Source organism: Scyliorhinus canicula, chromosome 6 (genome assembly GCF_902713615.1).
Source record: "Scyliorhinus canicula chromosome 6, sScyCan1.1, whole genome shotgun sequence".
Taxonomy (NCBI): domain Eukaryota; kingdom Metazoa; phylum Chordata; class Chondrichthyes; order Carcharhiniformes; family Scyliorhinidae; genus Scyliorhinus; species Scyliorhinus canicula.
Window position 1 is genome coordinate 117,421,445 of NC_052151.1, and position 25,168 is coordinate 117,446,612.

At 56.8% G+C, this 25,168-nt stretch overlaps 1 protein-coding gene across 1 annotated transcript in view; it reads right to left on the reverse strand.

Annotated features, from left to right (window-relative positions):
* LOC119967938 (XK-related protein 6-like) overlaps positions 1–25,168 on the reverse strand; it is an 85,407-nt gene that overhangs the window by 15,554 nt on the left and 44,685 nt on the right. The window contains exon 3 of the mRNA XM_038801036.1: positions 15,730–15,735. Within this exon, the coding sequence (XP_038656964.1) occupies positions 15,730–15,735 (6 nt within the window). The remainder of the gene's footprint in view (positions 1–15,729; positions 15,736–25,168) is intronic.

Here is a 25,168-nt window from a genome sequence, read left to right on the forward strand (position 1 = left end):
TATTACTGTCAGGCTACCAGAAGCACAGATAAATAAGGCCATGAAACATCTACTCACTGATACCATAGAAATCAAAAAACCTTTGAAATGCTGATCTGATGTAAGTTTTGTGAAGCAATGTTTATAAAGTGCAGGATATGATGTTATGACCTTAGAACTGTAGGATAAAAGCAAGGCCATTGCTTTATAGAATCATAGAATTTATAGTGCGGAAGGAGGCCATTCGGCCTATCCAGTCTACACCGGCCCTTGAAAGAGTACCCTCCCAAAGCCCACACCTCCACCCTAACTCTGCAACCCAGTAACCCCACCTAACCTTCGGACACTATGGAGCAATTTAGCATGGCCAATCCACCTAACCTCTGGAAGGCTGAACAGACCACAGGGTCTTAACGCTGCTACCGCACTCAGCAATTGTAGCAGGACATCTCCAACGTCCTTCACATCATTGTGTATATTGTTTGTGAATATATGTTTTAACTGCTTGGCCAGATGAAGAGAAAAAGAAAAAACCCTTTAAGGGAAAACACCCCGAGTTGGTCTCGGAACAATCAACAAATCAATCAAGGATTAGCTGAGCGCCCCTCGGCGTGCGTCACCACTTAATCCCTGAAAACGCTGACCTCCAGGAAAGATCAGAAGGAACCCAGTCCTCCCCAGGATACATAATCTGCCCAGGCCATCGCTGGAGATAGACACAGATTCTTAAATTCAAAATAATAAAAACCCAACACAGTTAGCTCCGACTGGGAAACTATCCTCAATCTCAGTGAGGATTTAACTAACCCCATCACCCAACTCCCCACCAACCATCCACCCATCACACTGCCGTGGCTCCAATCATCCTCATTATAAATAAGTAAAGGGGTATTCAAAGTATACTTCCTTCCCATAACCGCAACGATAAAGGCACATAAAAAGGAAGGAATAAGACTGTGCACAAACCATGGGCTGGATTCTCCACAGCCCCGCACCAAAATCGCATTTGGCATGGGGGCGGAGAATCCAATTTCATGCCGAAATCGGGCCCGGCGCTGGTCTGGCGATTCTCCGGGACCCGAGAATCGGGGTGATTGCGGAGTATGCCACGTGGCTGGGGGCCCATTGCCAGAAGCCAGCCCAGCAATCCTCCGTGCCCGACTGGCCGAGTTCCCGACAGTGTGCTGATATTGCTGGTCGGGATGCTGTCGTGGTGATTGCGGCTCAGTCCGCGGCAACCCTGGTGGGGGGGTGGGGGGGAATCTGACACCGGGGGGGGGGGGGGGGGGGGGGGGGGGGGGGCTTATTGGTGGCCGGGGGTTAGATCTGTTAAGTAATGGGTTAAGAGTCACTCCAATTAGTTGTTTCATTTATGTTAAGTATCCAATAATTGACACTGATTATGTAAAGAGGCTTCAGGTGGCCTTTGTGTCAGGTGATGTGATGTTAGAGTTTTGTACAGAGTCTGTTGTAGTAAATTAAAGGTGTTTGTGGAAAAAGAGCAGAACCTTTGACTCTTTATACAACAGCAGCTAAACGTCTAACAAGATCCGCGCGGTCTGATGCTTGGGCGAGCGGCCGATGGGGGGGGGTCTAATTTTTCTGTCTGCCTCCGCGGTCCGACTCCGTCATGGAGCTCGGCACGACCGCCGCCATGCACATGCTCGGACTCAAAACCAGACGTGTGGTGGCCCGTATCCACAGCGAAAGCTGCGTGAATTACTCCGGGTTCCTGCTAACCCACTGCAGGGCATTGTATTAGCTGTACTTTTTTTCAGGGATCTCTAGAGTAAAGCTCCAGCGTTCTTACCCTGGCATGAGGACATAGTCCCATTTTGGGAGAATCCAGTCCACATACCATATAATTGACTTAATATGGTTTTTGCTAGAACAGGATAACAGGCGACTTTGCCCTCAAGCTCATACCTTGCATACCCTTACAGGAGAAAAGAAAACACCAAATAGTCAACCACATAACCATAAGGGAGTAACGTCCAGGATTATTGAAGAACTGCAGTATAATAACACCATCTATATTGAAAAGGCCAAAGCCATGACAGGATTATCAAACAATTCTCAGGATCCCTTGAGGATTCCAACGAACAAAGCAGCTTCACTTAACAGGATGACATAAGGCCAGCGGTCAGAAGGCCCAACCAACCCCAGGCCTTGAAGACCAGATATCGTGCAATGTTGATCCTGATACATCCAGCCTCTAAATCATGAATACTGAAGCAGGCAGCCAATCTTCAAATTCAGTCAGGAACCCACCTCTCACTTCCTGCGACACGTAGACACACCTTTCACAGCCCTTGGCTCCCCAATCTATCAGGATATATGACACACCACGCAGCAGGATCTTAATGAACCAATGGCGGGCCCTTACTAGGGAAAGTGCGCTATCAAATGCATGGATTCTCTCCTGCACTTCATCTATTCTCTCAAGGATATTTTGCAGTTCTTCAAGGTGAGCACCAAAGGCCTGCAACACGGAACTGAGATCATCATGCAGAACAATACTCAAAGGAGATCATCACCCTGATGCCCACTGCACCACAGAGGGGCAGACCCGCTCATCAACAACAATGCCACTTCAAGCTGCGCTCTACACCAGACAGCTGCGACCGCCTCATTCACATGAGGATTCTTTATGCTCAACGCAACACTAGCAATCAAAGTCAATGATGGAAGGTTTGAAGACACCACACCAGCTTCGAGTTACTGGTAATGTAGATGCAAATTGGTGCGCTTTTAAACAGCAATTCACATTCTACATGGCGGCTCTGGTCTTCAGGCACAGCCTGATAAACGGAGAATAGTGTTGCTGCTCACCGTAGCACGTCCACAAGCAATAGAAATCTTTAACACTTTCGCATTTGACAACGATGCTGATAAAAAAAAACTTTGATGAAGTTCTAAAAAATTTTGATCATCACTGTATGCCTAAAAAAACCCGAAACATTCGAATGCTACATTTTTTGTATGCGCACCCAACAGGCAGGAGAATCATTTGACACTTTTTAACAGATTTAAGATTGAAATCTCAAACCTGTAATTTTGCAACATTGCAAGCATCCATGATTCGCGATCAAATTATATTTGGAATCAACAATGATAAGCTTTGCGAAAGATGGTTGAGGGAGAATGAAATCCAGCTCGATGATGCCATTAAGATTTGCCATGCCAACGGATTAGCAGTGCAGCAGATAAGCACCTTAAACTTAAGAAATTTTGGCGTGAAAATCAGAGATGCAGCCAACACCATTGATGTTGTGACACACCCAAAAGCTAAACATGGTCTCAACAGTGGTAGCCATTTTCAATGTATATCCGATTCCACCATTTTGTGCAAATGATGCAATAGGCATTTGCAAAGGCAATGTCCAGCATTGGGCAGCACGGTAGCATTGTGGATAGCACAAATGCTTCACAGCTCCAGGGTCCCAGGTTCGAATCCCGGCTTGGGTCACTGTCTGTGTGGAGTCTGCACGTTCTCCCTGTGTGTGCGTGGGTTTCCTCCGGGTGCTCCGGTTTCCTCCCACAGTCCAAAGACGTGCAGGTTAGGTGGATTGGCCATGCTAAATTGCCCTTAGGGTCCAAATTGCCCTTAATGTTGGGTGGGGTTACTGGGTTATTGGGTAGGGTAGAGGTATGGGCTTGGGTAGGGTGCTCTTTCCAAGAGCCGATGCAGACTCGATGGGCTGAATGGCCTCCTTCTGCACTGTAAATTCTATGTAATTCGTAAAAATGTGTGCTAAATGCAAAGGCAAAAATCACTTTGCAAACAATGCTATTCGACTAAAAAAACAGAAATACATTTTTGATGTTATATCTGGTGAAGATAAGGTTAATAACGCAATGTGAGCTGAAAAGTCTTCGAAACAGATTTGCAGTACAATACTGAAGATTCAAGTGTTCATAGAGATAACTGGACAGTTCCTCTAATGACAAAAAAAACATAGTTAATGCTGAACTTGACATAAGAGCGAGGATGAATCTTATAAATTTATTTGATATGCAAGAAATAAAAATTAAATCTCATATTTTGAATAAAATGGTACTTTTGAAGGATTATAACAGTAAAAGAATCAACACTTTAGGAGTATGCGAACTAGATGTCAGTGTGAAGAATAAGATGCATAAAGTTAAATTATCCATTGCTGGGAGTAGAAGCCTGTGAGAAACTTGAATTGGTCAAGAGAATATACAGTGCTGACTATGCTGTAACCATACACAGTACTTCAGTGGATTCAATCATTAAAGCATTTCCAGAGGTATTCCAGGGATTTGGAGTTTTGCCATTTACTTAGAGAATACAATTGAAAGAGAATGCGCATCCTGTTATATATGCACCAAGAGTAGTTCCTACACTTTAAAGGAATGGCTCAAAGCTGAACTGGAGAGGATGACAAGTCTGGGAGTAATAAAAAAGACTGAAGACCCAACGGACTGGGTGAATTCCGTGGTATGTGTAAAGAAGGAAAACAATGAATTGAGAATCTGCATGGATCCCGAGAGCTCAATTTAAATATAAAGAGAGAGCATTATCCTATTCCGAAAAGTAAAGAGATCACCAGTGAGCTGTCAGGAGCGACATGTTTTAACAAATTAGATGCTTCGCAGGGATTTGGGCAACTCAAGTTGGATGAGGAAAGCACAAAACTGTGCAACTTCAATACTCCATTCGGGAGATCCTGGGCAGGATTCCCTCATCCCGTGGCAGAGTGTTGACGCCGTCGCGTTTTACGACGGCATGAATGGGCCGCTCTGAGGATCGATTCTGGCCCGCAAATGGTGCCAGACCAGCGTCGGATGCGCGGGACACGTCAATGACGCATCGCTGTGTCACCTAAAGGTGCGCGAGCGACACAGTCCCGAGACTCGCAAGGTGGTCACTGCCCGCCGTGCCACCTCGAGTTTCAGGGGTCACGAACTCGATACGATGCTAGACGCGGTTGAGGAGAGGAGGGCGATCCTGTGCCCCAATGGGGACATCACCGCCCGAGCAGCACTGTCCGGCGTAATTGGAGGAAGGTGGGCAATGCCGTCAGTGCAGTGGGGCACACCCCACGGACCGGTGACCTGGCGAGGGCAGCCTGGGTGAGTACACAGAGATGTGCCCCTGGCACCACGCCACCCCTACCACCCACACATGTGAAAGTATGTTTGCCCCAGGCAAAACCCCCCCACCTGACCCACATGGGCTGCAGCCACCCATGTGAGCCGCTATGGCCAGGCGCCCCGTGCTCCCATGCCATCACCCAGCCAATAGCTGCGCAGCATGCGGCAGGACCACCTAACTCTGTGCTTTCGCCCCCTCCCCCCCACGATAAGACCGCCCACAACCACAGGGAGCGTGAGAGAATTGAAGGGGGTCCACCTGTATTGTACCGCCTCACCATCCACGAGCAGAGAGCACTGGATTGGATTGGATTGGATTGGATTTGTTTATTGTCACGTATACCGAGGTACAATGAAAAGTATTTTTCTGCGAGCAGCCCAACAGATCATTAAGTACATGGGAAGAAAAGGGAATAAATGAAAAGAAATAATAGGGCAACACAAGATATACAATGTAACCACATAAACACCGGCATCGGCGGTGACCCAGAACAGTGACACACAGGACAGCGACCAAGGACAGTGACACACAGAGGACGGTGACCCAGGACAGTGACACACAGAGGATGGTGACCCAGGACAGTGACATACAGAGGACAGCGACCCAGGACAGTGACACACAGAGGACGGTGACCCAGGACAGTGACACACAGACGACTGTGACCCAGGACAGTGACACACAGAACACTGTGACCCAGAACAGTGACACACAGAGGACAGCGACCAAGGACAGTGACACACAGAGGACGGTGACCCAGGACAGTGACACACAGACGACTGTGACCCAGGACAGTGACATACAGAGGACGGTGACCCAGGACAGTGACACACAGAGGACGGTGACCCAGGACAGTGACACACAGAGGACTGTGACCCAGAACAGTGACACACAGAGGACAGCGACCAAGGACAGTGACACACAGAGGACGGTGACCCAGGACAGTGACACACAGACGACTGTGACCCAGGACAGTGACACACAGAGGACAGTGACCCAGGACAGTGACACACAGAGGACTGTGACCCAGGACAGTGACACACAGAGGACTGTGATCCAGGACAGTGACACACAGAGGACATGACCCAGGACAGTGACACACAGAGGACAGCGACCCAGGACACTGACACACAGAGGACTGTGACCAAGGACAGTGACTCACAGAGGACGGTGACCCAGGACAGTGACACACAGAGGACAGCGACCAAGGACAGTGACACACAGAGGACGGTGACCCAGGACAGTGACACACAGAGGACGGTGACCCAGGACAGTGACACACAGAGGACTGTGACCCAGGACAGTGACACACAGAGGACGGTGACCCAGGACAGTGACACACAGAGGATGGTGACCCAGGACAGTGACACACAGAGGACAGTGACCCAGGACACTGACACACAGAGGATGGTGACCCAGGACAGTGACACACAGAGGACAGCGACCCAGGACAGTGACACACAGAGGACAGCGACCCAGGACAGTGACACACAGAGGATGGTGACCCAGGACAGTGACACACAGAGGACGGTGACCCAGGACAGTGACACACAGAGGACGGTGACCCAGGACAGTGACACACAGAGGACTGTGACCCAGGACAGTGACACACAGAGGACAGCGACCCAGGACAGTGACACACAGAGGACAGCGACCCAGGACACTGACACACAGAGGACTGTGACCAAGGACAGTGACTCACAGAGGACAGCGACCCAGGACAGTGACTCACAGAGGACGGTGACCCAGGACAGTGACACACAGAGGACAGCGACCAAGGACAGTGACACACAGAGGACGGTGACCCAGGACAGTGACACACAGAGGACGGTGACCCAGGACAGTGACACACAGAGGACTGTGACCCAGGACAGTGACACACAGAGGACGGTGACCCAGGACAGTGACACACAGAGGATGGTGACCCAGGACAGTGACACACAGAGGATGGTGACCCAGGACAGTGACACACAGAGGACTGTGACCCAGGACAGTGACACACAGAGTACAGCGACCCAGGACAGTGACACACAGAGTACAGCGACCCAGGACACTGACACACAGAGGACTGTGACCCAGGACAGTGATATACAGAGGACTGTGACCCAGGACAGTGACATACAGAGGACGGTGACCCAGGACAGTGACACACAGAGGACTGTGACCCAGGACAGTGACACACAGAGGACTGTGACCCAGGACAGTGACATACAGAGGACTGTGACCCAGGACAGTGACATACAGAGGACGGTGACCCAGGACAGTGACATACAGAGGACGGTGACCCAGGACAGTGACACACAGAGGACTGTGACCCAGGACAGTGACATACAGAGGACGGTGACCCAGGACAGTAACACACAGAGGACAGTGACCCAGGACACTGACACACAGAGGACTGTGACCCAGGACAGTGACACACAGAGGACGGTGACCCAGGACACTGACACACAGAGGACTGTGACCCAGGACAGTGACACACAGAGGACAGCGACCCAGGACAGTGACACACAGAGGACAGCGACCCAGGACAGTGACACACAGAGGACGGTGACCCAGGACACTGACACACAGAGGACAGTGACCCAGGACAGTGACATACAGAGGACGGTGACCAAGGACAGTGACACACAGAGGACTGTGACCCAGGACAGTGACACACAGAGGACTGTGACCCAGGACAGTGACACACAGAGGACTGTGACCCAGGACAGTGACACACAGAGGGCGGTGACCCAGGACAGTGACACACAGAGGACAGTGACCCAGGACAGTGACACACAGAGGACGGTGACCCAGGAGAGTGACACACAGAGGACGGTGACCCAGGACACTGACACACAGAGGGCGGTGACCCAGGACACTGACACACAGAGGACGGTGACCCAGGACAGTGACACACAGAGGACGGTGACCCAGGACAGTGACACACAGAGGACTGTGACCCAGGACACTGACATACAGAGGACTGTGACCCAGGACAGTGACACACAGAGGACAGCGACCCAGGACAGTGACATACAGAGGACGGTGACCCAGGACAGTGACACACAGAGGGCGGTGACCCAGGACAGTGACACACAGAGGACAGTGACCCAGGACACTGACACACAGAGGACGGTGACCCAGGACAGTGACACACAGAGGACTGTGACACAGGACAGTGACATACAGAGGACTGTGACCCAGGACACTGACACACAGAGGATGGTGACCCAGGACAGTGACACACAGAGGACGGGAACCCAGTTGATGGACAAACTGGACAGTGACCCTCAGACAGGGCTGACAAGGACCATTGGGTCAAGGGCGATGCAGGAGACCCCTGACTTTGGCTCCGATGAGGACCTGGACTTTTCATCACTGCTATCTCCAACACCATCACCATCGCAGAGACTCTCACCTCGGTTGGGCACTTTAGTGATGAGGCCTCTGGGACACTCAGTGGTGCACACCACACAGTTGTTCCGTTACAGCAGGTGGAGGTAGGAGCAGCCGAGGGGCCAGATGGTTGGAGGGCAGACCGGCCCCAGCAACCAGCTGCCGCCCAGACAGGTCCCGGGTTCCTGGACTTTCCAGACCCACCCACAGATCTGATGCATTCGGACACCCAGGGACTAGACAACGGGATGACGGCCGGCTTCCAGCAGCTGCAGACGCAGGTGGAGGAGTCCATCCGCGTCCAGGAGCAGGGAGTGGTGCCAGCCATGGTTGCCACACAGGCCTACACCGCACGGGTGGCGTCCGCGATGGAGGCAATGGGGGCAACAGTGTCGGCCCCCAGTGTTATGCAAGGCGTAGGGCTTCATGTGCATGTGTCATCCATGGCCCAGGACAAGGCTGCCCTCTCACAGGCAGCCATGTGCCAGAGCCACCTGGACATCTCAGCCGCGCCCTGCAGTATTGCCGAGTCTCAGTAGGCCATCGCTGAGAGCATCGGCGACATTGCCCAGATGCTGGATGGCGTTGCACAAGCCCAGAGGGAGGTGGCACAGTCCCAGACAGGGAAGGCCCACTCACTGGACTCCATCGCAGCTGACGTTAGGACCCTGGTCGATACCACAGCAGGCCTCCAGGACTGGCAGGTGCCAGGTGTCGGTGGTGCCTTGGGACCTGTCTCCGTTCGCACCCCGTCCCATAGAGAGGCCCGTGGACCACCGGGCACCCCGAAGGAGGAGGAGGTTCTGGGGCCCGTTCCAGTGACTCCTGCAAGGGAGGATCCAGAACACCGCGACACCTTGGACTCCCCCCGTTCCGTCCCTGGTGCATCTGGTGGGCAACTGTGCTCGAGGACGATGGAACATTGAGCCCAGGTGGGTGTAATTTACACCCCCCCCCCCCCCCGGATGCCCACAGCACCCCGCCGCCAGCGATTCAACATGACCATGTGATGGAGTGCACGCACGCATACAAGGACCACCCAGGTGGGTGATGCAAATGTGGCCATGAGTCAGACAGTGTCTAATGATTTGGAGCTGACAGCTTATCGCACAGCAGGTTGTCATCATCCTCCATGGCATCGATCACACCCGCTTCCACAAGCAACAGTGTGAACCCAGCCCGTTCTGCCGCAGGTGGATGTGTCATGGATGGGTGTTGTGTATGTGGTCATGTGGGTGCTAAGGGTGGTGGGTGGTGTGGGAGGTGTGTCACATGTTGTGTGAGGTGGGGGTGCGGGGTGGTGAGGTGGTGCGGTACAGTGGGGTCAGTGCCCATGCTCAGCGGACCCTTACCACCTAGTTGGTGAAAGTCCGGCGTGCTCGCTGGCCAAGCCGGTGGCGGCGTGCAGCCTCGCGTCCACAACCAGCCCTCATATCGCGTCGATTGCCCCCCTCCTTCCCATCCTCCTCATCTGGCGCGGCGGCCCCTTTCTCAGGCTCGGTCTCTGGCTCCTCCTCCTCCTCATCCTCCAGCACATCGCCCCTCTGCTGGGCTATAATGTGGAGGACGCAGCAGACCACAACGATGCGGCCGACCCTCTCCGACGGGTACTGGAGGGCCCCCCCAGAGCGGTCCAGGCACCTGAAGCGCATCTTCAGCAGCCTGAAGCACCTCTTGACCACACCCATGGACGCTGCATGGGTCTCATTGTAGTAAGTCTCCGCTTCGGTCTGTGGCGTCCGTATAGGCGACATGAGCCACGACCGCAATGGGTAACCATTGTTGCCCAGCAACCAGTCCCTCAGCCGGTGTGGGGGTCCAGCGAACAGCAGGGATGAATGATTGCGCCAGGATAAACGCGTTATGTACACTGCCCATGTACCTGGCGCAGACGTGCAGGATCTTCATCTGGTGGTCACAGTACACCTGAATGTTCATGAACACGTCCCTGTTATCTGCTGGTGGCCGCATGGCGATTTTGCATCCTATCGATCGCCCCCTGTACCATGGCTATCCTGGCCACGGCAGCGAATCCCGCTGCTCGGGCATCCTGATGGGCGTGGTCCACAGGGAACTGGATGTACCGATCCACGATGTCATACAGGGCGTCAGTCACTGCAAGGATGCACTGGTGCGCCGATGGCTGGGAGATGCCGGACAGTTCCTCACTCGGTGACTGGAAATACCCCATTGCATAAATGTTCAGGGCCACCATAACCTTTGATGTGTTAGGCAGGTTGGTTCGATGTGGTCTGCACTCGATGCAGGGAAGCTAGAAACAGACGTCTAACACTGGAGAAGATCCAACACTGTTTTATTCAACGATAGAACTGATAAACATATTCAGCTGTGGGTGGACACTATACTGAACTGACTGGAGACCTAGTACTAGCCTGATCAGACTTACTAGCTACCACATGGTGTTTGCACTGGCTAGCTCACGAACTCTGACTGTCTCAGTGGCTGGGTCCAGAGAGAGCGGGAAACGTGGTGCCCTCTGGCTTTATAGTGGTAGTGTCCTGTCTGTTGATTGGCTGCACTGTGTTGTGTGCTGACTGGTCATCCTGTGTGTCAATCACTGTCTGTCTGCATCTCATTATATACATGAGTGGATATTATGACAACCTTTTTTTTTATAAATTTAGATTACCCAATTATTTTTTCCAATTAAGGGGCAATTTAGCGTGGCCAATCAACCTACTCTGCACATTTTTGGGTTGTGGAGGCGAAACCCACGCAGACACGGGGAGAATGTGCAAACTCCACACGGACAGTGACCCAGAGCCGGGATTGAACCTGGGACCTCAGCGCCGTGAGGCGGTTGTGCTAACCACTAGGCCACCGTGCTGCCCTCATATTATGACAACCTTGATGGCCACGGGGAGAGGGTGTCCTCCCCCAGTGCCACGCGGTGCCAGGTCTGCCATCAGGTGGCAGATATGGCTGACGATTTCCCAGCTCATCTGGAGTCTATTCTTGCATGCCCTGTCCGGCAGGTCCTCGAAGGTTAGCATGAGGCCTCATCGGGCGCCTCCGGCGCCTTGGCACCACCACTTCCTCCTCCTCCTCCTCTTCCTCCTGCGCCCGTCGGGCGGCCGACCCAGCAGCCTGAGCGGATGCCACCTGGCCCTTTGCAGCCCATCCCTCTGCTGCAGCCCGTCCCCCTGCTGCAGCCCGTCCCTCTGCTGCAGTCTGTCTCTCTGCTGCAGCCCGTCCCTCTGCTGCAGCCTGTCTCTCTGCAGCCCATCCGTCTGCTGCAGCCCGTCCCTCCGCTGCAGCCCGTCCCTCTGCTGCAGCCCGTCCCTCTGCTGCAGCCCGTCCCTCCGCTGCAGCCCGTCCCCCTGCTGCAGCCCGTCCCTCTGCTGCAGCCCGTCCCTCCGCTGCAGCCCGTCCCTCTGCTGCAGCCCGTCGCTCTGCTGCAGCCCGTCCCTCTGCTGCAGCCCGTCCCTCCGCTGCAGCCGTCCCTCTGCTGCAGCCCGTCCCTCCGCTGCAGCCCGTCCCCCTGCTGCAGCCCGTCCCTCCGCTGCAGCCCGTCCCCCTGCTGCAGCCCGTCCCTCTGCAGCCCGTCCCTCTGCTGCAGCCCGTCCCCCTGCTGCAGCCTGTCCCTCTGCTGCAGCCCGTCCCCCTGCTGCAGCCCGTCCCTCTGCTGCAGCCTGTCCCTCCGCTGCAGCCCGTCCCTCCGCTGCAGCCCGTCCCTCTGCTGCAGCCCGTCGCTCTGCTGCAGCCTGTCCCTCTGCTGCAGCCCGTCCCCCTGCTGCAGCCCGTCCCTCTGCTGCAGCCTGTCCCTCCGCTGCAGCCCGTCCCTCCGCTGCAGCCCGTCCCTCTGCTGCAGCCCGTCGCTCTGCTGCAGCCCGTCCCCCTGCTGCAGCCCGTCCCTCTGCTGCAGCCCGTCCCTCTGCTGCAGCCCGTCCCTCTGCTGCAGTCTGTCCCTCTGCAGCCCGTCCCTCTGCTGCAGCCCGTCCCTCTGCTGCAGCCCGTCCCTCTGCTGCAGTCTGTCCCTCCGCTGCAGCCCGTCCCTCTGCTGCAGCCCGTCGCTCTGCTGCAGCCCGTCCCTCTGCTGCAGCCCGTCCCTCCGCTGCAGCCGTCCCTCTGCTGCAGCCCGTCCCTCCGCTGCAGCCCGTCCCCCTGCTGCAGCCCGTCCCTCCGCTGCAGCCCGTCCCCCTGCTGCAGCCCGTCCCTCTGCAGCCCGTCCCTCTGCTGCAGCCCGTCCCCCTGCTGCAGCCAGTCCCTCTGCTGCAGCCCGTCGCTCTGCTGCAGCCTGTCCCTCTGCTGCAGCCCGTCCCTCTGCAGCCCGTCCCTCTGCTGCAGCCCGTCCCCCTGCTGCAGCCAGTCCCTCTGCTGCAGCCCGTCGCTCTGCTGCAGCCTGTCCCTCTGCTGCAGCCCGTCCCTCTGCAGCCCGTCCCTCTGCTACAGCCCGTCCCTCTGCTGCAGCCCGTCCCTCTGCTGCTGCCCGTCCCTCTGCTGCAGCCCGTCCCTCTGCTGCAGCCTGTCCCTCTGCTGCAGCCCGTCCCTCTGCTGCAGCCCGTCCCTCTGCTGCAGCCCGTCCCTCTGCTGCAGCCTGTCCCTCTGCTGCAGCCCGTCCCTCTGCAGCCCGTCCCTCTGCTGCAGCCCGTCCCCCTGCTGCAGCCCGTCCCCCTGCTGCAGTCTGTCCCTCTGCTACAGCCCATACTTCTGCTGCAGTCTGTCCCTCTGCTGCAGCCTGTCCTTCTGCTGCAGCCCGTTCCTCTGCTGCAGCCCGTCCATCTGCTGCAGCCCGTCCCTCTGCTGCAGCCTGTCCCTCTGCTGCAGCCCGTCCCTCTGCTGCAGTCTGTCCCTCTGCTGCAGCCCGTCCCTCTGCTGCAGTCTGTCCCTCTGCTGCTGCCCGTCCCTCTGCTGCTGCCCGTCCCTCTGCTGCAGCCCGTCCCTCTGCTGCAGCCCGTCCCTCTGCTGCAGCCCGTCCCTCTGCTGCCCGTCCCTCTGCTGCAGCCCGTCCCTCTGCTGCAGCCCGTCCCTCTGCAGCCCGTCCCTCTGCTGCAGTCTGTCCCTCTGCTGCAGTCTGTCCCTCTGCAGCCCGTCCCTCTGCAGCCCGTCCCTCTGCTGCAGCCCGTCCCTCCGCTGCAGCCCTTACCTCCGCTGCAGCCCTTACCTCCGCTGCAGCCCGTCCCTCTGCTGCAGCCCCGTCCCTCTGCTGCAGCCCGTCCCTCTGCTGCAGCCCGTCCCTCCGCTGCAGCCCGTCCCACTGCTGCAGCCCTTCCCTCTGCTGAATTTAAGGCTTTAATCTACAAGATGTTTTCCCAGCAGCTTGAGTACAGAAAGAACGATGGCTGCTGGGAAACACAGGTTCTTATACTCCACCTCAATGGGCGGAGCTACCTTCGTATGGGGTGGTGCCGTGGGCGATGGCGGGGATCCAGCAGGTGCCAGGTCCGTAGAGAGACCGTGTCCTGTCGTCCGTTGGGGTACTCCACATACTCATATTACGGGTTAGCGTGAAGCAGCTGGACGACCAATGGGTCCGATTGTTGTGCGCCCGCACGTGTTTCCGGAGCAGGATGGGCCCTTGGGCAGCCAGCCAGTCGGGAGCGGGGTCCCTGAGGAAGGCTTCCTGGGGAAGACAAGATGGCGTTCATGAGGCGTTTGATTTGTAGATATGCAAAGCAACAACCGGATGGAGTGGAGGGTGTCCGGGAGGACCTCCTGCCAGCGGGAGACACCGGGAGATGTCTGGACCGTAGTGCCAGTAGGACGGTCTTCCAGACCGTGCCGTTCTCCCTCTCGACCTGTCCGTTACCCCGGGGATTATAACTGGTCATCCTTCTTGAGGCAATGCCCTTGTTGAGCAGGAAATTACGCAATTCATCACTCATAAAGGAGGACCCCCTATCGCTGTGTTTGTAAGCGGGGAATCCGAAATGGGAGAAAAGGCTGTGGAGGGCTTTTATGATGGTGGTTGTGGTCATGTCGGGGCAGGGGATGGCGAACGGGAAGCGGGAGTACTCGCCAATCACGTTGAGGAAGTACGTGTTGCGGTTGGTAGAGGGGAGGGGACCTTTGAAGTCCATGCTGAGGCATTCAAAGGGACGGGAAGCCTTTATCAGATGTGCTTTTTCGGGGCGGTAGAAGTGCGGCTTGCACTTTGCGCAGATGTGGCAGTTCCTCGTGACTGTCCTGACCTCCTCGATGGAGTAGGGCAGGTTGCGGGTCTTTACAAAATGAAAGAAGTGGGTGACCCCCGGGTGGCAGAGGTCCACGTGGAGGGCTCGGAGGCAGTCCACTTGTGCGTTGGCACAGGTGCCGCGGGACAAGGCATCGGGAGGTTCGTTTAGCTTCCCAGGACGGTACAAGATATCGTAGTTGTAGGTGGACAATTCGATCCTCTACCGCAAGATCTTGTCGTTTTTTATCTTTCCCCTCTGTGCATTGTTAAACATGAAAGCCCCCGACCGTTGGTCTGTGAGGAGGGTGAACTTCCTGCCGGCCAGATAATGCCTCCAGTATTGCACACCTTCTACTATGGCCTGTACTTCCTTCTCGACCGAGGAGTGGCGGATTTTGGAAGCATGGAGGGTACGGGAGAAGAAGGCCACGGGTCTGCCCGCTTGGTTGAGGGTGGCTACCAGAGCTACATCGGACACGTCGCTCTCGACCTGGAAGGGGAGGGACTCGTCGATAGCGTGCATCATGGCCTTTGCGATATCCGCTTTGATGCGGCTGAAGGCCTGGCGGGCTTCCGTCGACAGCGGGAAAGTGGCTGTTTGGATGAGGGGACGGGCTTTGTCTGCGTAGTTGGGGACCCACTGGGCGTAATACGAGAAGAAACCGAGGCAGCGCTTCAGGGCCTTGGAGCAGTGGGGGAGGGGGAGCTTCATCAGGGGGCGCGTGCGTTCCGGGTCGGGGCCTATCACTCCATTTCGCACTACATAGCCGAGGATGGCTATGCGGTCGGTGCTGAACACACATTTGTCTTTGTTATAAGTCAAATTTAGGAGTTTTGCGGTTTGGAGGAATTTGCGGAGGTTGGTGTCGTGGTCCTGCTGATCGTGGCCGCAGATGGTGACATTATCGAGATACGGGAAGGTTGCCCGTAAACCGTATCGGTCGACCATTCGGTCCATCTCTCTTTAGATGACCGAGACCCCGTTTGTGACACCGAAGGGAACCCTTAAAAAGTGGTCGAGCTGGCCGTCCACTTCGAACGCAGTGTACTTGCGATCGCTCGTGCAGATGGGGAGCTGGTGGTAAGCGGACTTGAGGTCCACCGTGGAGAAGACCTTGCACTGTGCGATCCTGTTGACCAGGTCGGATCTACGGGGGAGAGGGTACACGTCCAGCTGCGTAAACCTGTTGATGGTCTGACTGTAGTCTATGACCATCCTATTCTTCTCCCCGGTATTTACAACCAGAACTTGTGCTCGCTAGAGGCTGTTCTAGCCTCGATGAACCCTTCCTCCATAAGCCGTTGGACCTCGGACCTGATGAAGACCCGGTCCTGGGTACTGTACCGTCTGCTCCTGGTGGCTACAGGTTTCAATCCGGGGTGAGGTTTGCAAACAAGGACGGGGGATCGACCTTGAGGGTCGCGAGGCTGCAGACACTGAGGGGAGGCATAGGGCCTCCAAATGTAAATGTTAGGCTCTGGAGGTTACACTGGAAGTCTATCCCCAGGAGTGCGGCCGTGCAGAGGTGGGGGAGGACGTAGTCTGTAATTTTTAAACTCCCTCCCCTGGACCGTGAGGTCCGCTATACAAAACCCCGTGATCTCCACTGAATGGGAGCCAGAGGCCAGGGCGATTTTTTGCTTGACAGGATAGACAGGGAGAGCGCAGCGTCTTACCGTGGTAAGGTGTACGAACCTCTCCGGGCTCCCGGAGTCCAGTAGGCAGGTCATTTCGTGCCCGTTGAGCAGGACCTTCGTTATTGCCGTAGAGAGGGTGCGGGGTCGAGGCTGGTCCAGAGTGACTGAAGCGAGTCGTGGCAGATAGTCGGAGTCGTCATCGGGCGGTGTGTAGTCACCCGCGGGGTCCTCGGAGCCGATACAAGATGGCGGCGCCCATCGGTTACACATGGTGGGGGGTGGAAAAAATGGTGGCGCCCGTCCCCTGCACGTGGCGTCTGACGCACAAGATGGCGACAGCCAGAGGCCGCACATGGCATTGGGGGATGGGGGCAGAGAGGTTCGCGGGCTGCACGGGGCCCTTGGAGAGAGGAGGGGGAGTCCCGCGATCGCTGCCTGGGACCGCAGCGACCGCCTTGGCCTGGCAGACGGACAAAAAGTGGCCTTTCTTCCCGCAGCTCTTGCAATTTGCCAATCGAGCTGGGCAACGTTGTCGGGGTGTTTCGCCTGGCCGCAAAAATAACAACGGGGCCCCGCGGGTTTTTCGGGGCGTCCTGCGGCGCATGCCTGGGGGGAGTCCGAGTCCATGGGGGAGAGGGAGGCTGAATTCCACGCTGCCCAGGGGGCCGCCGCGCGGTCGGGGACGTATGAGCGGGCGTTTCTGTTCGCGACATCTAGGGAGGTAGCGAGGGACCGTGCCTCCGTGAGGCTCAAGGTTTCTCTTTCTAATAGTCTCTCCGGATCTGTGGGGACTGCATGGCTGCAACAAAGGCGTCTCGGATGAGGAGTTCAGTGTGCTCACTAGCCTACACTTGTGGGCAGCCGCAGTTCCTCCCCAGTACAAGGAGGGCACGGTAACAATCGTCCAACGACTCACCAGGGATCTGCTGCCTTGTGGCCAGTAAGTGCCGAGCATAAACTTGATTTACCGGCCGGATGAAGTGTCCTTTGAGCAGTTCCATGGCCGCATCGTAGTCGGTCTTTTCCTCGATGAGCGTGTAGATGGCGGTGCCGACGCACGAGTGGAGGATGTGAAGCTTCTGCTCCCTCGACGGTACATTTTCCGCCGTACTGAGGTAGCTGTTGAAACAAGCCAGCCAGTGCTTGAGTGTGGCTGCTGCGTTAGCTGCATGGGGGCTGAGTTGAAGACACTCCGGCTTGATGCCGAGCTCCATCCTTTAAAACTTGTAGATTAAATAGATGCACGATCAATAACCACAGAAACGAAGGAGTAGTCCGAATTGAAGGCTTTAATCTACAAAATGTTTCCCCAGCAGCTTGAGTACAGAAAGAACGATGGTTGCTGGGTAACACGGGTTCTTATACTCCGCCTCATTGGACGGAGCTACCTTCGTCTTGACCAATCAGAAAGCAACACTTGGGCCAATGAGCAGCGAGCCTTCTCCACCAATAGCAGCTCACACTCCCAGGTACCGTAGTACCTTTAGTCATACTACCACACAGCCCGTCCCTCTGCTGCAGCCCGTCCCTCTGCAGCCCGTCCCTCCGCTGCAGCCCTTCCCTCCGCTGCAGCCCGTCCCTCCGCTGCAGCCCGTCCCTCCGCTGCAGCCCTTCCCTCTGCTGCAGCCCGTCCCTCTGCTGCAGCCCTTCCCTCTGCTGCAGTCTGTCCCTCTGCAGCCCGTCCCTCTGCTGCAGCCCGTCCCTCTGCTGCAGCCCGTCCCTCTGCTGCAGCCCGTCCCTCTGCTGCAGCCCGTCCCTCTGCTGCAGCCCGTCCCTCTGCTGCAGCCCGTCCCTCTGCTGCAGTCTGTCCCTCTGCAGCCCGTCCCTCTGCTGCAGCCCGTCCCTCTGCTGCAGCCCGTCCCTCTGCTGCAGTCTGTCCCTCTGCTGCAGCCCGTCCCTCTGCTGCTGCCCGTCCCTCTGCTGCAGCCCGTCCCTCTGCTGCAGCCCGTCCCTCTGCTGCAGCCCGTCCCTCTGCTGCAGCCCGTCCCTCTGCTGCAGCCCCTCCTCCTGCTGCAGCCCGTCCCTCTGCTGCAGCCCGTCCCTCTGCTGCAGCCCGTCCCTCTGCTGCAGCCCATCCCTCTGCAGCCCGTCCCTCTGCAGCCCGTCCCTCTGCTGCAGCCCCTCCTCCTGCTGCAGCCCGTCCCTCTGCTGCAGCCCGTCCCTCTGCTGCAGCCCGTCCCTCTGCTGCAGCCCATCCCTCTGCAGCCCGTCCCTCTGCAGCCCGTCCCTCTGCTGCAGCCCGTCCCTCTGCTGCAGCCCGTCCCTCTGCTGCAGTCTGTCCCTCTGCAGCCCATCCGTCCACTGCAGCCAGTCCCTCCGCTGCAGCCCGTCCCTCTGCTGCAGCCCGTCCCTCCGCTGCAGCCCTTCCCTCTGCTGCAGCCCGTCCCTCTGCTGCAGCCCTTCCCTCTGCTGCAGCCCTTCCCTCTGCTGCAGCCCTTCCCTCTGCTGCAGCCCTTCCCTCTGCTGCAGCCCGTCCCTCTGCTGCAGCCCGTCCCTCTGCTGCAGCCCGTCCCTCTGCTGCAGCCCGTCTCTCTGCTGCAGCCCGTCCCTCTGCTGCAGCCCGTCCCTCTGCAGCCCGTCCCTCCGCTGCAGCCCGTCCCTCCGTTGCAGCCCATCCCTCTGCTGCAGCCCGTCCCTCTGCTACAGCCCGTCCCTCTGCTACAGCCCGTCCCTCTGCTGCAGCCCGTCCCTCTGCTGCAGCCAGTCCCTCTGCTGTAGTCCGTCCCTCCGCTGCAGCCCGTCCCTCTGCAGCCCATCCGTCTGCTGCAGCCCGTCCCTCTGCTGCAGCCCGTCCCTCTGCAGCCCGTTCCTCTGCTGCAGCCCGTCCCCCTGCTGCAGCCCCCGTCCCTCTGCTGCAGCCCGTCCCTCTGCTGCAGCCCGTCCCTCTACAGCCCATCCCTCTGCTGCAGCCCCTCCTCCTGCTGCAGCCCGTCCCTCTGCTGCAGCCCGTCCCTCTGCTGCAGCCCGTCCCTCTGCAGCCCATCCCTCTGCTGCAGCCCCTCCTCCTGCTGCAGCCCGTCCCTCTGCTGCAGTCTGTCCCTCTGCTGCAGCCCGTCCCTCTGCTGCAGCCCGTCCCCCTGCTGCAGCCCCCGTCCCTCTGCTGCAGCCCGTCCCTCTGCAGCCCATCCCTCTGCTGCAGCCCCTCCTCCTGCTGCAGCCCGTCCCTCTGCTGCAGTCTGTCCCTCTGCTGCAGTCTGTCCCTCTGCAGCCCGTCCCCCTGCTGCAGCCCGTCCCTCTGCAGCCCGTCCCTCTGCTGCAGCCTGTCCCTCTGCAGCCCGTCCCTCTGCTGCAGCCCGTCCCTCTGCTGCAGCCTGTCCCTCTGCTGCAGCCCGTCCCTCTGCTGCAGCCCGTCCCTCTGCTGCAGCCCGTCCCTCTGCAGCCCGTCCCTCTGCTGCAGCCCGTCCCTCTGCTGCAGTCTGTCCCTCTGCTGCAGCCCGTCCCTCTGCTGCAGCCCGTCTCTCTGCTGCAGCCCGTCCCTCTGCTGCAGCCCGTCCCTCTGCTGCAGCCCGTCTCTCTGCTGCAGCCCGTCCATCTGCTGCAGTCTGTCCCTCTGCTGCAGTCTGTCTCTCTGCAGCCCGTCCCTCTGCTACAGCCCGTCCCTCTGCTGCAGTCTGTCCCTCTGCTGCAGCCCGTCCCTCTGCTACAGCCCATCCCTCTGCTGCAGCCCCTCCTCCTGCTGCAGTCTGTCCCTCTGCTGCAGCCCGTCCCTCTGCTGCAGCCCGTCTCTCTGCTACAGCCCATCCCTCTGCTGCAGCCCCTCCTCCTGCTACAGCCCGTCCCTCTGCTGCAGCCCTTCCCTCTGCTGCAGCCCGTCTCTCTGCTGCAGCCCGTCCCTCTGCTGCAGTCTGTCCCTCTGCTGCAGCCCGTCCCTCTGCTGCAGTCTGTCCCTCTGCTGCAGCCCGTCTCTCTGCTGCAGCCCGTCCCTCTGCTACAGCCCATCCCTCTGCTGCAGCCCGTCCCTCTGCAGCAGCCCGTCCCTCTGCTACAGCCCGTCCCTCCGCTGCAGCCCGTCCCTCTGCAGCCCATCCGTCTGCTGCAGCCCGTCCCTCCGTTGCAGCCCATCCCTCCACTGCAGCCCATCCCTCTGCTGCAGCCCGTCCCTCTGCTACAGCCCGTCCCTCTGCTGCAGCCCGTCCCTCTGCTGCAGCCAGTCCCTCTGCTGCAGTCTGTCCCTCTGCTGCAGCCCGTCCCTCTGCAGCCCATCCCTCTGCTGAAGCCTGTCCCTCTGCTGCAGTCTGTCCCTCTGCAGCCCGTCCCCCTGCTGCAGCCCGTCCCTCTGCAGCCCGTCTCTCTGCTGCAGCCCGTCCCTCTGCAGCCCGTCCCTCTGCTGCAGCCCGTCCCTCTGCTGCAGCCCGTTCCTCTGCTGCAGCCCGTCCCTCTGCTGCAGCCTGTCCCTCCGCTGCAGCCTGTCCCTCTGCTGCAGCCTGTCCCTCCACTGCAGCCCATCCCTCTGCTGCAGCCCGTCCCTCTGCTGCAGCCCTTCCCTCTGCTGCAGCCCGTCCCTCTGCAGCCCGTCCCTGTGCTGCAGCCCGTCCCTGTGCTGCAGCCCTTCCCTGTGCTGCAGCCCGTCCCTCTGCTGCAGCCCCCGTCTCTCTGCTGCAGCCCGTCCCTCAGCAGCCCGTCCCTCTGCTGCAGCCCGTCCCTCTGCTGCAGCCTGTCCCTCTGCTGCAGCCCATCCCTCTGCTGCGGACCGTCCCTCTGCTGCAGCCCATCCCTCTGCTGCAGCCCGTCCCTCTGCTGCAGCCCATCCCTCTGCTGCAGCCCATCCCTCTGCTGCGGCAGACTCTCTGGACCACCTGCGCCGTCGCTGCCACAGGGCTGCATGCGGGGCAGCGGCTCCCACCACGGTGGCCAACATCACTGGCTGCTGCTCAAACATTATGATCTGCAGGGAGCGGGGGTGGGGGGGTATACAACATGTTTAGGGATGGTGCATGGCCCCCTCTACAGCCAGGCACCATGAGCTACATGTACGCCCTGGTTGGCTAATTGCACCACAGCCACACATGCACCCAGACCCCTGCCCACACCCTCTGTGCTCCGCCCACTATTCCTGCTAGTGCCACCTATGGATGGCACTGCCCTCACGGGAGGCTGCCAAGGGTGTGGCCCTGGACCTATGCGCCCGGGATGCGGCCGGCTGGGAGGGCGCCCCCTGGGGGGTCTGGCACACATGCGCTGGTCCGGCAGGCTTGCGCTCAGCCAGCGCCCAGGGTTGGTGCCCATTAGCCTGTCCCCCGTAATGGCGGCCGTGGCTTTGGCATGGCGGGCCATTCCAGGCCGGCGGCCCTGTCATCCCCACGTCCCCCCACCACCCCCCGAACATGGAGGCCCTCCCCCTCTCGTCTCCAGCCACGGCCGTGCCCCGTCCTGACAGACGTAGGTCCCCCCACAGGCCGGCCCCTCACCTCCTGCTCCCGCACGACTGGCTGACGATTTTTATTAGCAGGTTAGAACTGCGCCGACGTGACCTGGGGTCACGGCATTGGGCTTCGGCCCATCCGGGCCGCAGAATCCCCGGGAGCCCGGAGAATCAATGAACGGACGCCCTCGGGCGATTCTCCGGGCAGTGCGGTGCCGATCACAATCACGCCGTTTTCACTAGTTGTGAGAATCACTAAACGGCATTGGACCGGGGTCGCACGGAAAACCGTCGCGATTGTCGATTCTCCGAACCGACTCGGCCTGAGAGAATCCCGCACACTGTTTTCCAAGGATATCATTTGGTATTATTTCAGCATCTGGAATTTTTCACGCCGCAATGGAACACATCGTGGAAGGAATTCCAGGCGTCAGATTAAATGTGAATGATAGTATCATTTGGGGTTCGACAGACAAGAAACACAACAAAATGCTCACTAAAGTTCTCAGAAGAGTGAAGAAATATAGGGCTGGACTCTCCGAGTTTGAGGCTATGTCCGGTGGTGCTGGACAAGCGAGGTCCCCGAAAACTGAGAGGGCACCCGACCGATGCCGTCGGGAAGTGGGCCCATTGGGGGCGGAGCATCGGGGGTGGGCCTTAAGTGACATCCTGAAGCTGTCCCAACGGCATGCGGCGTACTCGGCAATTATGCCGTCTTTGAGGGGGCGGAGTGTCCAAAAAACGCCCCCCCCCCCCACCCCACACTCCGGTGAAAAACAAATTTGCAGGCCAATCGCTGAATGCGATTTTGGCACTGGCAATTGGAGAATCCCGCCCATGGTCTAAGATTAAACAGTTTGGTGTTGGAGAGATAACCGTTTTAGGAGACAAGGAGCTGGATTCACCACAGCCCAACGCCAAAATCGTTGCTGGTGTGGGGGCGGAGAATCCACTTTCACGGCGTAATTGGCGATTCTCCGGGACCCAAAAATCGGCGTGACTGCGGATTACGCCACGCCGCCGGGGGGCCATTGCCCGAGGCCTGCCCAGCAATCCTCCTCTCACGACTGGCGTCGAACTAACCACCTATTGCCAGTCGGGATACTGACATGGTGGCTGCGGATTCAGTCCGCGGCCGTCCTGGTCGGGGGCGGTGGGATCAGAGACTGGACTGGCCCTTATAGGTGGCTGGGGATTAGATCTGCAGGGTTATATGCTCGAGGGCGCGGCTCATCAGGGGGGGGGGGGGTCTCATTTTTCTGTCTGCCTTCACGGTCTGATCCGCCATGGCGCAGCTGCTGGAGGCCGCCGTGCACATGCGTGGACTCCGAACCGGACGTGCGGGGGCCCGTTTCTGCAGCTAAAGCTGCAAGATTTGCTCCTGGTCCCTGCAAGCCCCCTGCAGATCATTGAATTAGGTCAACTTTTTTGCAGGAATCTCTGGAGTAAAACTCCACCGTTTTTTCGCCGGCGTGGGGACATAGTCTCATTTTGGGAAAATCCAGCCCAAGTTGACTGCTCAAGGAGTATAACTAGACTACATAAAGATAAAGGCAATATTAGACATCCCACGTCCCACAGACAGAAAAGCAGTTCTAAGAATGCTTGGGATGATAAATTTCATTGGGAAATTCATTCCTAATTTAGCAGCTAAAACAGCATGTTTACGAGAAATTATAAAGAAAGCTACGATTTTCCAATGGTCTGACCAAGGTGAGCAAGAGTGGCGATTTTGAAAATTGCATTAACTACAGCTCCAGTGCTGACATTCTTTGACCCGATAATGAGGGCAGATGCATTGAAAGATGGGTTAGGAGCAGTACTATTGCAGCAAAATAGTGATGAGCAATAACAACCAATTGCTTGTGCTTCAAGGTCAATGACTGAAACAGAGTGCAGATGTGCTCAGATAGAGAAAGAATGCTTAGGTTTGATCAAGGGATTGGAAAAGTTTCATAATTATGTGTATGGCTTGTCAATATTCTTAGTTGAAACAGATCACATTCCACTTGTAGCGATAATAAAGAAAAATCTAAATGAGATGTCACCAACAATACAACATTTGATGATGAAGTTACAGAGGTATGACTTTTGTCTTCTATACACGCCTGGAAAGCATATTGTAGTCGCTGATGCACTCTCACAAGCTACATATATGGTAGAAGTCAGATGCATGGATGAGGATATCCAAGTACACGTAAATCTTGTGACAGAAACTCTGCCGGTGTCCGATGAGGAGTCGAAGTTGATTAAAAAAGAAACCAAAAAGGATGAAATGCTATAAAGGATCATAAAACTCTCAGAGAGGGATGGCCAATGAAAATCGCTTATTGTTACAAGTAGGCTTCAAATGAAGTTACTGTGAAAAGCCCTTAGTCGCCACATTCTGGCGCCTGTTCAGGGAGGCTGGTACGGGAATTGAACCGTGCTGCTAGCCTGCCTTGGTCTGCGTTCAAAACCAGTGATTTAGCCCTGTGCTAGACCAGCCCCGTTGCCAATTTCATAATGTATGAATGAAATTAAGTGCTAATGTATTCTTACTTACGCAGAACAGAATTGTAATACCACAATCGCTAAGACAAATGATTCTGCAAAAGATTCATGAAGGGCACTTGGGTATTAAAAATGCAAATGAAGAGCTAGAGAGATGGTGTATTGGCCAAGTATTAATTAGGCATCCAGCGAATGGTTGAAAATTGTGAAACATGTCAGAAATTTCAGCAAAAACAACAAAAAAGAACCGATGCAAGTTGGCGAAATTATAAAAATTCCATGGCAAAATGGCATAGATCATTTTCATCTGGCAGGAAATGAATACCTGTTGATAATTGATTACTTTGCTAACTTTCCAGAAGCAATACAACTAGCCAGCTTGTCAGCCGGATGTGTCATTAAACATACCAAGGACATTTTTGCTCATCATGCAATACCACAGATTGTCATGAGCAACATAGAACATACAGTGCAGAAGGAGGCCATTCGGCCCATCGAGTCTGCAACGACCCACTTAAGCCCTCCCTTCCACCCTATCCCCGTAACCCACCCCTCCTAACCTTTTTGGTCACTAAGGGCAATTTATCATGGCCAATCCACCTAACCTGCATGTCTTTGGACTGTGGGAGGAAACTGGAGCCCCCGGAGGAAACCAAAGCAGACACGGGGAGAACGTGCAGACTCCAGACAGACACTGACCCAGCAGGGAATCGAACCTGGCACCCTGGCACTGTGAAGTCACAGAGTTATCACCTGTGCTACCCTGCTGCCTAACAATGGCCCATGTTTTAGCAGTCATGAATGGACCGGGTTTACACGAAGATATGATTTCCGGCACGTCACTTCTAGTCTTCTTTAGTCACAATCTAACGGGAAGGCTGAAAAAGGTGTTCACATTGTGAAGCAGCTACTCAAAAAAGCTATGGATAGCAGAGAAGATCCATGTCTTGTGCTACTTAGCCATGGAACAACACTGTTGATAAATGGATTGTCACCTTCACCAATACTCATGAATAGGCAACTTAGAACCACTTTACCACATATTTCCCAAGAGACAATT